This window comes from Macrobrachium nipponense, chromosome 16 (assembly GCF_015104395.2).
Source record: "Macrobrachium nipponense isolate FS-2020 chromosome 16, ASM1510439v2, whole genome shotgun sequence".
Lineage (NCBI taxonomy): Eukaryota > Metazoa > Arthropoda > Malacostraca > Decapoda > Palaemonidae > Macrobrachium > Macrobrachium nipponense.
The window spans coordinates 52,526,634-52,541,755 of NC_087209.1; the positions used below are offsets into that span (position 1 = coordinate 52,526,634).

A 15,122-nucleotide genomic window follows, 5' to 3' on the forward strand; every position below is an offset into this window, starting at 1 on the left:
CGATTAACAGGATTTAGATATAAAAAGTAACGAAGGCCATATTCACCTTAATCAAAAGTAGACAGTCTTGTAGAGGTTATGGATATGCTCAATCCACGCGCTGCTGTTAGGATATAGTTGATACATTAATTATTCAGTGTAAGAAAAATGTATGTTACATGCTCGTGGTACAGAAACTGTTTGTGAAACTGTGAACCAATCCTTTTGCAGTTCAGAGGTGAAGAAAACGGCAGATTCTGTATATTTCAAAAGAGCATTAAGTTTTTTATGTTTGCCAAGTTTAAGATGGTTAGCTGTTACAAGAAGTAAAACCAATGTATTTTCATAAATTGTCTCACAAGCAAATATGTCATTAAATGCAAACTTTAAGAATTATTGATAGCGAATACATTAGACGTATAATCTTGCAATAGGGCTTTGGTAAATAGTCGTCATCAAAATCTACAATTGAGTGACTACTGTACATAATGCCATTTCGAGTCTCAGGTAACAATATAAGGATTGTATAAATAAATGAACTTCTATGCTTTCATATTTTTAGGAGAATGGCACACACACGCACACTTAGAAAGTTAGGGAAAGTTTGTTAAACAAAGTAATTATAAGAGTAATTTCAGATCCTCTTTTCACGTGTAACCTGAATATATATATATATACACACATACACACGCGCGCAGGAGTATAACTAGGGAACATGTAACAGACATGTTGACGGACTTTTCACGTATTACTTAGCTCGATATGTGTTCCTATGAGGTGTTTCATGAGAACTGTTTATAATGCAGTGTATCTAGGCAGTCAGTTATGATTAAGAAAAATCTTTATTTACAAGGAAGAAGCAATATGCCGAAAATGTTTTTTGAAGGCAGACTGTAAAGTCAGTTAAATCTTGCGCATTGACGCAGAATACAAGTAATTCAGGTATAGTTTGTCCAGTTTTCTTTGGAAGCCAAACAGCGTTCCCATGGTTATTTATAACGGTAGTAAGGTGATTGGGACATAACCCTGTTATTTCATGGATTCAAGATGAGCTTTGCAATTAAACAATTGACTGAATGCATACCTGAATCTTTTACTCTCATGAAGGAAGGAAAATATTTAATAAGGGTTTTTTAATTAACCGTAGGTGATTATGAATGATGGAATAGTCTCAGCACAGCATCCATTTTAAAGTAGCTGAATATATATACGATTATGAAAGAAAAAGTTGACGTTGGTTTATGTTGATTTAGGTAAAGGTAAATAGTTCGATGACTTCAGTATAAATTTCTCTTAACTATTTCAAGTGGAGAAAGTGAATAAAAATTTTGAATGTGACGTGAAGGAAATGTGAATATCATAGATGATTTAGAGTAAAGAAGGGTAGAAATCATGATAAGTGACTTACCCTTATGAATTTGAGAGCTGAATTTAAGTATTTCTTATTGCTACTAATCATGTTCAAAGTATTCGCTGCTATCTAGAGTTTAATCAGATACTGATCATCAGAACGCATTGCAAAAAGCAAAACATTTCATTCAGATCTACGTGGATGACACGGTATAATATAACTGTTGAAATCTTTATTAAATATCACTATTCAGCAAATGTGTGTTTGCAAGATCAATTCTAATCAGTGACAAAACTAAGTCCGAAGATATAACAATATATTTAATAACGGCGATGGAGTGAATGACACAGAAGAAAAGGCAGGATTAGTTCAATAGCAAACGATATTCAAGTAATATTTAATTTATTATAAGAATGAATGAAAATAAATGAGTTATGAACAAATCATGTGAAGGTAACAGATCTGGCATTAATCGGTAGAAATTGGAAAAAAATGAAAGTAATTTTATCGTTGAAATGAAACAAACTTCTCTTGATATTGTGTTCTTCAAATGGAGGTTTTGAGATTTTGTTGGTATTTGCTTATGATCACGACAATGGTTTACATGATATCGCTATAAGTATCACTAGAATATACATTTTATCTCCTTTCCTTCAATCAAACTTCAGCCAAGTACCGATAATAATTATGGAACAGAGTTATATCATAACAAGTCGTTAAGAGAAATTCTCTCTATTATCCACTTCCAAACGAGGCGAATTGGCGATAATCCCCTACAATATAGATCTGATGACAACAAAGGGGGAGAAGTTTGCTGGAGAGGGACAGTACCTCAGTTCTACGGAGAGCCTACATGAAGAGAAGGTCCTTGTGCTAATGCTGGGTGCCAGATTTTGTTGGGATGCACATTAGATGGGGCAGTGACCAAAGAAAGACGGTTGGAATTCACTTGGAGATTGGTGAAATCATTATCTGCTGCATATATTTTCTCCTCCCCAACGTCTCCTTGTAGCACGGATACTCTCGTGCTGCTCCTTAAAGTGCTAGGATATACTTCCTTGAAGTTGATGGCATCCTCAAAATGCAAGAGGATAACCGGCAGGCACTTAATGTAACACTCTGGATGTTTCTGCCTCTCCTTTCTTGCGACCCCCACATTTCACTGCAAGCTCTCACTTGTTTGCCTTCTACTCTTTATTGGTCAATGGCTAGTTGAATCCGACATCATGCAATAACAACTTCACAATGACCTTATTTTCTTAAAGCTATTGTACTATCCATGACTCTCAACAAATATCTTATTGTAATATAGTCCTCCAACTATCTGGGTGACTGGCAAAGATAAAGCCTTTGTCACTCTCACCTGGATGAACATACTAATTGCCCACCTGTTCATATTCTTCTTTTTCTTTCTCACCGTTATCCGACATTAAGGGGTCGGTTGCATGATGCGCCTTCTCCACTGCCTTCTATCAAAGGTATCATCCTCCTCTTCATATCTTCTTTCACTTGAGCCTGCCATCTAATTCTCTGTCTCCCTCTCGATCTTCTTCCTCTGAGGAGCAATATTCCCTTAATCCACCTCAGAATTCTCATCTCTGTTCTCACATGCTTTTCTTCCTCTTTTCTTCTTAGAGCCCATGTTTCCGATCTACACTGGGTTTAACACTATGCTATTGATCTTGACTTTTAGCTTGATTGGCATTTTCTTATCATATACTACTCTAGCTACCTCTCTCTCTATTTCCCCCAGGCAGCTCTTATCCTACTGTCAACTTCAGCCTCACATCCTCCCTCTTGGCTTAAAATAGATCCAAGCATTTAAACTTTCCCACCTCTTTTTCCTTGCATACTATTCTGCATCTATTTTCCCTACTACTAACCGAAACCTCCGTTCATATTCATATCATTAACCCATATATAATATGAATAAGAGCCTCTCAATCCCCTCCATTACTAGTTAACACATCTGGGTAGCCTCTGTGTCAGACAAATTAGTTTGGAAGAGACAGAGTGCCTTGGTTATACTATTGGCACCATGTTTTTGATGACTTTGCTACACAGTGTCCAGCGTCATTTGAAGAGCCAAGCTCTTGAGGACTGTACTTTCTGGCTTTAACACCACATCACCCTTTTGCACTGCGATAGGGAGATGTATTTGATACCTTCACAATATCCAACTCTGAAATACAGTCACTCAATACTCAGTCATTTCAGAATCGATAAATTACCCTTTTGGAGTTGAAAAATAATATATTCATTTGTTCAAATTTATTCTAAACTTGCTCAATATGGCACAGTATGTAATCTAGGAACAAAAGTAGCAAAAATGTCGAAGGTTGACACAGTCCATGTTTTGATATTATGTGTAAATAAATTCCCCGCCTGGTATAATGCAGCTTAATGGCACAAAAGATCCCATCTTCTACTCGTAGCAGTAAATGCTCCCATCTAACATGCAAATCGTAACTTGTGCGAGGAAACGCCGAACATCACTCGTTTCGTGAATGTCAAACATGATGTCAAGCGATCGCAGTGAAGACGCCCTTTAGCACTGCGTTTTCTTTTCATATGACACTCATCCGATTTTGATGTGGCATGGTTAGTTGGTAGCCTCCCTTCTTAGGAACAAGTTTATTATAAGAAAAAAAAAATAATAAAAGCAGTTCTAATCATTCCAACCTGTTTTTTATGGAAAACAAGTCTTAAGAAAACTTCATCTAAGTTTCTGTAATTTTCAACAAATTCCCACTTGGAATATTAAAATATTCCTAATGATTAATCAGTGGACAGACGAGGATTTTTTTTCCGATGTGCGCTAAAAGTCAAAGCGAGGTGGATATTGTATGTTGAAAATAAGACAGAAGGCGGTCCATCGTGTTTTGCTGGACTGCATTACAATTTTGCTGGGGGTGTGGGAGGCGTTGGAATAACTTATTATCACTCTGGAACTTTTTTCTTCTTTCATGCTCCCAGTGCGTTGCAAATTTCAAAGCTTAATTAGATGAACTGCAAAATTTATTCAAAATAAAAATTCTGAGAATATGAAGACAGTGTGCTTATAACAATCCAACGACAAAGGGAGTGATTAGTTTTACTCAGTGATTTCCAGAAATATTTTATTTAACGATTTCCAGATATATCGATTATAATACGTCTCCTGGCAGAAGCCATTGTAAATTAACCACAGATTTTCTGAACAAAAGCGAATCTTGGATCCAAGAACTAACTGTGAGCTAACGCTGTAGTTTGGGTGAATGGGGCGATCACGTAGGGTATGGATAACGTCATTTTATCATTTTAGAATATAATAGTTTAAAATGAGGTCAGCCTGTTGTACTGAATGCTCTTATATGGCAGGACAGGACAATAGTGTCAGCTTTCTCTAGCTCTCCCCTTTGCATGCTTTACCCTGTCTTTTAGATGACCTTTCGTAATGGCGAGGAACTTTTGTAAATAAATCTGTAAAGGATAGTGACCACTCCTAATTTTATTTCTATACTCTAAGTTATACAATAATTTTTTTATTGCATAGAATTTCATGATTGATTCCAACTCCAAGTAGATGCATTTTAGAATTTAGCTGTTGCACTTAGTAGTCTATTATAGCAGTCTAAATTGCATTTGTATTTTTCATGTCGAATATACTTTTCTGCCATTGTAAATAGTGAGAGAGGTACTTGTAGTCTAATATTTAAAGTGAAATCGTTGACATTAATTTGTTCTTTATTTCCGCATAATCCGTGTCTCCGTTAATCCCTCAAGGAACAGAAACTATCACTGTGGAAATAGTGATGTGATCTTAGAGGTGGTTTTCGAAGCACTCATCTTGTGAAGCAGTACATCGCGTATTTCTAGAGATTAGCATGTGCAGGCGTATTATATTTATTTAATTGTGTTTAAGTTTTACAGTAAGAGTGTTATAGAAAAAGACAAATGAGGCAGACAATTATTCATAATCATCTCAGTGTCGTCAGTTTCATAGTATACTTCATATTCATTTTCATCATAACTCAGCTTCATTTATCAGGAAGTGTCAAAATTATACTCGTTTACATTGCCTTTGGCAGACATTTATTTTTCCTGACAATTTAGTCAAATAGTTACTTTCTAGGTAACAGGGCATGATCTGGTCATATGTATTCACACATGTGTAATATAAAGACACGCACACACACACACACACACACATATATATAAATATATATATATATATATATTATATATATATATATATTATATAATTATATGTATATATATATTATTATATATATAGATATATATATAGTAGTAATCTATATATATATATATCGTATGTATATATAATATATATATATATTATATAGATATAATAGCTATATATATAATTGTGTTTTGTTCTCTGTGGTTTGTTTTTAAGCTTCACTATATATGGAACATTTACATTAAAGTTCACTTTCAAATTTGATTGAATCCGACTAAATTGAAGTCACCTGTTACAAAGATACAAGTGGTTTCTTATATTTATAAAAGATTATTATTATTAATTGTAATTATTATTAAACACTGTTGTTAGGGTCAGTAGTAAAATGAAGATTGCCGCAGAAGTCTTCATAAACAGAATTTTAATCACTATCGTTGAAATGAAATGGAATCAGACAGTGATAGTGAAGTTCATGTAATCCGCATAATATATAATTTGGGTTTTGCGTAAAGAAATCAACTTGAAAAGTCAGTTGAACTTCCCTTTAATTTTTTACAGTGCGAATTACTTTTGACTAAAGATTGTTGATTTACTTATGTTTGGGTTTCAAACCAATGAAGCTTTAGAGAGTGCTTATGGAAACTACAGGCATGAGGATAACCGGCATGTAGAAGATGATTCTCGTTCATAAAGTCGCCCATCATATGTTGCCGTTTAGACTCTAAGAAGGCAATAGTATCTGTGTCGTCAGACTCGTTTGAACGGCTCAATACTCCCGAGGTGGGACAAGAGCCAGATAAACGCTCCATTGTCACTCTCTATTAAACCACAGACGAAAGGGGCTTTTCAAGAGCGTTGCCTTCTATTTGTCAATGACTCTGTTTATTTGGGATGATGGTAACCATGCGGAAATTCTATACCGCAAACTTATATCTTTTTTGCGTGGTTTGTTATATTGACATGACACTAGCAAGGGACCGTCCTCTTAGCCTTTTAGGCAGTGTTTAAGGGTTTCTAAGGTAGACGCGTAATTTTTTTTTTTTTTTGCAATTTCCCATCCGTGCCTGACTTTTATGTTCATTTTTCATTGGGTTGTCCTTCTGAATCCCCCTCTTCAAGTATAAATTTTTACAGATGGTTTACATTGTTTATTTAATGCTGTATATCTAATTCGATGAGGTTTCATATCTAATTAATGAAAGTTTCGTCCATTTCGATAAAAATAATATGATTATTTTAAATAATTCTAAGGGTTAAGTAGCCATGTTTAATTAGAGTATCGTGCCTACTTGATCTGATTGATGTTCAGTACAGCAATTCTTTTTACTGTTCTTGATAGCGTTTTCCATATTGTTTATAAAAGATGTAATTAATTTTTTGCTCAAGAGTAAACAATGTCTAAGGAAAGTGGAAAACAGCAAATATCTATTCAGCAATATAATTTCATTTTTAGTATTTATTTGTTGCTTTAGGATACTGGTTTTCCATTTTTCCTATTAAAACGCCCATCTCAGGAGGAGGATTAACGATTCTGGATTGCCCCTCACGTCAGCCTCCGCTTTTAAAATAAACTTTATGGTTTAGATACGTCTGTTATCATAGTGACTAATGGTGTTTAACAAATGTTTAAATATACTGTCTACCTTGTAGCAGGATGTCTTCTTGACTTTATTCAGTTTTGTATTATTAGAAACTTTTCATTTTCAATTTTCCTGGATGAGATACTATATTTGCCATGAAATAGTGAGCTGGAAAAATATAGATTTGGTTTAAATTTATCAAATGATTACAAGTTATCTTCAAATTATTTTATTTCCCATACATGAATTTTTTTAGGAATGTTAAAATTGATTATTATTATTATTATTATTATTATTATTATTATTATTATTATTATTATTATTTTTTTTTTTTTTTTTTTTTTTTTTTTTTTGTTTTTTTTTTTTTTTTTTTTTTTTTTTTTTTTTTTTTTTTTTTTTTTTTTTTTTTTGCTCTATCACAGTCCTCTAATTCGACTGGGTGGTATTTATAGTGTGGGGTTCCGGGTTGCATCCTGCCTCCTTAGGAGTCCATCACTTTTCTTACTATGTGTGCCGTTTCTAGGATCACACACTTCTGCATGAGACCTGGAGCTACTTCAGCCTCTAGTTTTTCTAGATTCCTTTTCAGGGATCTTGGGATCGTGCCTAGTGCTCCTATGATTATGGGTACGATTTCCACTGGCATATCCCATATCCTTCTTATTTCTATTTCAGATCTTGATACTTATCCATTTTTTTTTTTTCCCTCTCTTTCTTCTTAACTCTGGTGTCCCATGGTATTGCGACATCAATGAGTGATACTTTCTTCTTGATTTTGTCAATCAACGTCACGTCTGGTCTATTTGCACGTATCACCCTATCCGTTCTGATACCATAGTCCCAGAGGATCTTTGCCTGATCGTTTTCTATCACTCCCTTAGGTTGGTGCTCGTACCACTTATTACTGCAAGGTAGCTGATGTTTCTTGCACAGGCTCCAGTGGGAGGCTTTTGCCACTGAATCATGCCTCTTTTTTGTACTGGTTCTGTGCAAGTGCCGGGCATTCACTTGCGATGTGGTTTATGGTTTCATTTTTCGTATTGCACTTCCTACATATGGGAGAGATGTTATTTCCGTCTATCGTACTTTGAACATATCTGGTTCTTAGGGCCTGATCTTGTGCCGCTGTTATCATTCCTTCAGTTTCCTTCTTTAGCTCTCCCCTCTGTAGCCATTGCCAATTGTCATCGCTGGCTAGTTCTTTAGTCTGTCTCATGTATTGTCCGTGCATTGGTTTGTTGTGCCAGTCCTCTGTTCTCTCTGTCTTTCTCCTGTCTCTGTATATTTCTGGGTCTTCGTCTACTTTTATTAGTCCTTCTTCCCATGCACTCTTAGCCACTCGTCTTCACTGGTTTTCAGATATTGCCCCAGTGCTCTGTTTTCAATGTTGACGCAGTCCTCTATACTTAGTAGTCCTCTCCCTCCTTCCTTTCGTGTTATGTATAGTCTGTCCGTATTTGCTCTTGGGTGTAGTGCTTTGTGTATTGTCATTTGTTTCCTGGTTTTCTGATCTATGCTGCGGAGTTCTGCCTTCGTCCATTCCACTATTCCTGCGCTGTATCTGATTACTGGCACTGCCATGTGTTTTATGGCTTTTATCATATTTCCTCCATTGAGTTTTGACTTGAGTATCGCCTTGAGTCTCTGCATATATTCTTTCCTGATCGTGTCCTTCATCTCTTGGTGTTTTATATCTCCTCCTTCCATTATTCCCAGGTATTTGTATCCTGTCTCATCTATGTGTTTGATGTTGCTCCCATCTGGTAGCTTTATCCCTTCAGTTCTCGTTACTTTGCCTTTTTGTATGTTGACTAAGGCGCATTTTTCTATTCCAAACTCCATTCTGATGTCCCCAGATACAATCCTTACAGTCTGGATTAGGGTATCTATTTCCTTGATGCTCTTACCATACAGCTTGATGTCGTCCATGAACATCAGATGGTTGATTTTGTTGCCTCTTTTCTTGAGTTGGTACCCGGCATCCATCTTCTGTAGTACTTTTGTCATGGGAATCATGGCTACTACGAAGAGTAGTGGGGACAGTGAGTCGCCCTGGAAGATCCCTCTCCTGATATTAACCTCTGCTAGTCTTATTCCAGAGCTTGTAAGTATTGTATTCCAGTTGCGCATTGTATTTTTGAGGAAGCTGATGGTATTTTCCTCTGCCCCATATATTTTCAGGCATTCTATTAGCCATGTGTGTGGTATCATGTCGAAGGCTTTCTTATAGTCTATCCATGCCATGCTTAGGTTGGTTTTGGTTTTCCTTCTCCTACTGTTCTTCATTACCATTTTGTCTATCAGGAGCTGGTCTTTTGTGCCCCTACACTTCCTTCTGCAGCCTTTCTGTTGGTAGGGGATGGTGTTTGTCTCCTCTAGGTAGTTGTATAGCCTTTCACTGATGATACCTGTTAGTAACTTCCACATTATTGGTAGGCAGGTGATAGGCCTGTAGTTACTGGCTATATTTCCCTTACTCTTGTCTTTTGTACTAAGGATGTTCTTCCTGTGGTCATCCATTTGGGTGCTTGGTGATTTGAGATACAATGCTGGAGTTGTTCTGCTATTCGTGGGTGTAGGGCCTTGAAGTTTTTGAGCCAGTATCCATGGACTTCATCGGGACCTGGGGTTTTCCAGTTTGGCATTTTCTTTAGTTGGTGTCTGACTGTGTCTGTCGTGATCTCTGTGAATCTTTGTTTTATTCTCCCTGTTTCTTCTTCCTTGACTTCCTGGAGCCATGTTGCATGTTTGTTGTGATACCGGATTGCTCCATATGTTTTCCCAGAGTCTCTTACTTGGTCCGGCTTCAGGAATTTCTGGGTGGGTGGTTGTTCCCCTCTTAGTTGGATGTATAGTCTTTTCTGGTTGGTTCCGAATAGTTTGTTCTGTTTGGTATCCCTTATTCCTGTTCATGTACCGTTGGATCTTGTGTGCTTTGGCCTTAAGCCTCTGTTTTTACATCTTCTATTGTGTTGTTTAGTCCCCTCTCTTGTACTTTGTATTTCTCGTTGAGTTCCTCCTTTGTTTTCTTGCTTCTTAGCCTTTTTTCTGCCATCTCTTTCAGTTTACTCAAGTCAGATCTCATCACCATGATTTGCTTTTCCAGGCGCCTTTTCCAAGGAGGTTGCTGTTTGGTTTCTGTTGGGTTGGTTGTGACGGTGGTGTTGGTGTTCGAATCCCCATCAGTTCTGCTACTAATCTTGCTCCTGCATATGTCAAGTTATTTGTTTCTGTGATACTGGTGGTGTGTATTAGGCCCATTATTTCATTGACCTCACTTGTTTTCTCCCTTAATTTCTTGGTGTTGTAGGCTTTCATGGTGGGGATCTTTGTTCTCTCTGTATCTGGCTCCATCCATTGTCTAATCTTTTCTACCCATTCCGTCCTCTCTGTTACTTCGTCGGTGTTTCTTCGTGTGTCGTTGTTTGATACTTCATCCTCCCTGTCGTCTTCTGTGGCATCGTCTCTCAGTTCGTCTTCGTGTAATTCGTTGTCGTGGTGACATTTCCCTTTCCAGTTCTTCTCTTTCTGTTGGGGAGAGCCAGTTCTTTTTCTTTATGTTCCTTACTTGATCTGCCAGCCTCTGCTCTGTTTGGGGGGTGTTATTCCTCTCATTCCAGATGTTGATCAATCTTCTTCTATATCCTCTCTCCGTCGGGTTGCTTCTGATGTAGCATCTCCATATTTCCTTATTTTTCTTCTCTTGTCCATTCTTCCTTTTTGCCTCTGTAGCTCCAATCTCAGGCTGTTGATTACTTTCGTTGTGGTGATCAGTTGCTGGATGACGACCTCCAAGTACCTGACCGTCTTCCCCTTCAATTGGGTTGAATACCTGGTTGCCGGACGAAGCTCCTCTGTTGCCAGAGGTTCCATTTACGTCGTTGTCGTTTATTCCTTCATTTCTTTCCATCATTGCTGAGTTTTGCTATTTAACCCATAGCTGGACCCTACCCCATCAGGGATAGGTACTCATTTACAGCTGAGTAGACTGAGGAAATTATGGTAAAGATCCTTTCCCAAGGAATCAACGCCGAGGAGAGCGGTCACCCATCCAACGACTGACCAGCCCCAATGTTGCTTAACTTGTTATTATTATTATTATTATTATTATTATTATTATTATTATTATTATATAAAACATGCACATGCGTTTGTTTGTAGGTACTCTACCTCCTTCACAGAGTTTATACATACCACTTGTGTAAGAATAAATTTCAAATCTCCAGAAGAATTTGCCGAAGTCCTAAATGTAAAGTTTGACAGTCCCCACTTTGTGCAGTAGCCGGATTGCCAAGATATTTTCCTTAAAATAGCTGTGCTTGTGGGTTCCCATGTTTTGTATCAAAGGAGGAAGATATATTTTTATAGCTTTTCTTTGTAATCATGAAAGAGTGGTATGAAGCAAGAGTATTTTGTGTCGATGGCGGTGGTGGTGAATATTTAAAAGAACGCTGCCTACAATACCATTACATGTTAAAATTCTTTAATTGTGGAAAGGTCATATCAAGGGAAATAGGATGAAAGTTAGCCTACAGGTTCATATGATGGCAGATATACATGGTGTACTGGATGATGAGGTAATGGAGTAACAAATAATAATATACCCTATTTAGGTCAAAGGAGGTTCTTGTTACAGAATGGCTAAAATTAAAAAAAACAATAGTAAAAACTTTCTTACCTGAGCTTAAGTATAAAATGGACGCACATGATAAATTGAATCCCTGATAGACGACAGTTCTGGGACACGGCCCATATATGTATTCGCATGAGCAATCCCCGTTGTCACAGTGCTCCTGTGAGCTTTTCTTAGGCAGTTTTACATAATATCATTATAAGGTCCTCAACATGTGGTCAGGAAAACATGACAGTTAAGGCTCTATGGCCTATGGCTCCGAGAAAGAATTTCTCATATGCAGAATATGGAACATAGTCTTTTGGAATAATGAATCTTGATTACCCCTCATAAGAAATAGTATTTTTTCTTTTACTGCCAACTCTATTTCCAGTCTCCATCTTTCTTGGTAGGTTCCTTCACAACAACCGCTTGCAGAGAGTTCCGAAAGGAGCCTTCAGGAACCTTCATTCTTTGAGGAGGCTGTAAGTATTTTTTTTTTTGAGATGTGGGGGGGGGGGGGGGGGGGGGGGGGGGGTTCGGGGTGGGGGGTGTGGTGATGAAATGACATCAGTTTATATGAAAGTAATGAATGTAATCGATTTATCTGGATGTCTTTTTTTGTACATTTTTTATTTATATAATATATCCATATCTATATATATATATTAGATATATAGATATATATATATATATATAATATATATATATATATATATATATATATATCTGTTGCATTTTTAAAGATTTGTTTTGTATTGATATCTGTGAGGTCTTTTGGCGAATTTATATTTTTATTCGTGAAATAGTATTAACCAATAGTATGACTCCATTCCCACAGACGTTTGGATTCCAATGCACTTGTGTGCGACTGCCAATTGATGTGGCTGGCTCAGATGGTCAAGGAGAAGCAACATCGAACTCAAGTAGCTGCCACTTGTCAGTTCCCTGTCCCACTTCAAGGGAAAAGTCTTACGTCGCTGACTGACACAGAATTTCAGTGTAGAGGTAAGACGTCTGTTCATTCTACATTACTTCCCTCAAAGATATGACTCTTTCATCCCCAGGCTTGATGTTCATTGGTTGCAGATATTTTGGAAAATTCAACGCAGATGGTAATTTTAGAGTTGAACATTTTCTTTAATGATCTATGGAGATTAATTTACTCATGACATCAACAGTGGAGTTGAAGCAGTAACGCTTTTTGCAACTAACAATACACTGTGAAGGTACACTTGTACCCTCAGCTTGATTTGTGAATCCCTTCCATAAACTAACACCGGCACTTTGGATAACAAGCGAAGCAAGCGATAGAGAGTAGTATGGGAAACATTTTAACTGCTCTGTATGCAGACCATGGAGAATGTTTACGAGTAGAAGACTTAAGAGTTTGAAATATCTATTGTAGTAAGGAATTCTGCTAACACTCTTAATAACTGAGCATATATCCCATTATGATCCTCAGTGCATCTTCTCGCATTCAGCTAAAAGCAATTCCAAGTACTGACAGTGTTTCACTTTTCTTGTTGTCGTGGGTCAATAACTTAGAAAGATAATTTAATTTCCGAATCAGTGATGAATTCCGGTGAATGAAGAGTGTTTCAAAAGATTTCAAAGAAAAAGTTGAAAGAATCGAATTGTGTTCTTTGCAAGAAAATAATGTCTGTCAGGCTCATATGGGATCTTTTCGAAAAAGGTGAAGCTTTACCAGGAACGGGCTGACGATCTCTTCAAGTAGTTGCTTAATTTAGTGGAAAATCATAATAATGAGCAAAAAGAAGTACAAGTATAACAAAGAAGTAATTTTTAAGCAATAGCAGTCCAACCAGGTGGAATTTTAAACACACACACACAGACACACACATCATATATATATATATATATATATATATATATATATATATATATATATATATATATATATATATATATTGTAACATTTAAAATTCACGTGATCTACAACTTAGTTTTTGTATCTGAGTTAGTTGCTTGTACTTTGATCATACATAGACCTTGCTGCTATAAGGACGTTTTTTTTTTTTTTTATATCAGTAAGTCATCTATATTCACGTTTATTGTCTGTTTTCTTTGGGAATGTGTGACAGACTTTATAGAGTTTCATTTCCAAGCTAATTGAAAAAAAAGACAAGGTTTCACGTTCTTTTGTAGTGGATCACCAACTGTAAATGATACTTTAACTTTTAAATCAGCGATGAATGTAAGTGAGTGATGTGTGTCTGTATACATTTCGTATTAAAATTTCAACGATTAAACCTATGTTGAAGAATTATTTGTTAACCTCATGTGGGATATTTTTTTATATGTATTTGTAGTATAATATTCGCTATATTTATTTGAATACAGTTTGAAAGGAATTTGTGCTCTGAATAGATTACGTATCACCTGTAGCGTAAACGAGAGAGATGTAGAAGAAAAATATAAATTACTATAAAAAATAAATTATATTATAAATTAATAATCATAAAGGAATTATAAAAAGGAGATGTAAGAGAAGAACAAAAAAAATTATGATTTTGTGCTATATTGTGGAATTTCTACTTAAACTTATCATTCTAAAGGTAAGGGCTGATTGTTTATGTGTTTTTTTTTTTAGTTTTAGTGAGAAAAAGATTGATTTTATTATTTCTTAAGCCCTTTAAAGGGAGATCTATTAACGATCAGAGCTCTTCATGTAAACGTATAATGTAACTTAATGTAAAACCATTGTTAATGTTCACCTCAATTGATTTCCCATCGTTGTTTTCAGGAACTCCTCTCATCACAGAAGGTCCAGCCGATATAGACGTCAGGTTTGGAGGGACAGCTTATTTTACTTGCAAGGTGGAGGGGGACCCACAGCCTGAAGTCGTCTGGTTCCACAAGTAATGCATTTTTTTACATTTTTTTGTTTAACCTATAGGGACCTGTTTAGAATATTAATCTACTTATACTCATAGGGTTATAGAGAACGAACACACACACACACACACACACACACACACACACACACACACACACACACATATATATATATTATATATATATATAATATATATCATATATATATATATATTATTATAATATATAATATATATATAGATAATATATATAATAATATATATATATATATGATATATATATATATATGGAAACAATGAACACGTGTTTTACAGGAATAAATTTCTGGGAACGAACTTCGTTCTCCCGAGTGAAATGCGAAGGCGGTAGTACTTACTGACCAGTGTGAGTCAGAACAGAAATATATATACATATATTATAACTAATATATATCTATGTATACTTATACATACTTATATGTATAAGTTTATATGCAATAAAATCCGAATTCATAGCATTTCCAATGTGTGTGTGTGCGCGCTTATTGGAAATACTATGAATTTGGATTTTATTGTATAC

At 36.0% G+C, this 15,122-nt stretch overlaps 1 protein-coding gene across 1 annotated transcript in view; it reads left to right on the plus strand.

The window, feature by feature from the left end:
- LOC135195688 (peroxidasin-like) overlaps positions 1–15,122 on the plus strand; it is a 470,655-nt gene that overhangs the window by 385,062 nt on the left and 70,471 nt on the right. The window contains 3 exon segments of the mRNA XM_064222083.1: positions 12,119–12,190; positions 12,547–12,713; positions 14,473–14,587. Of these exon segments, the coding sequence (XP_064078153.1) occupies positions 12,119–12,190; positions 12,547–12,713; positions 14,473–14,587 (354 nt within the window).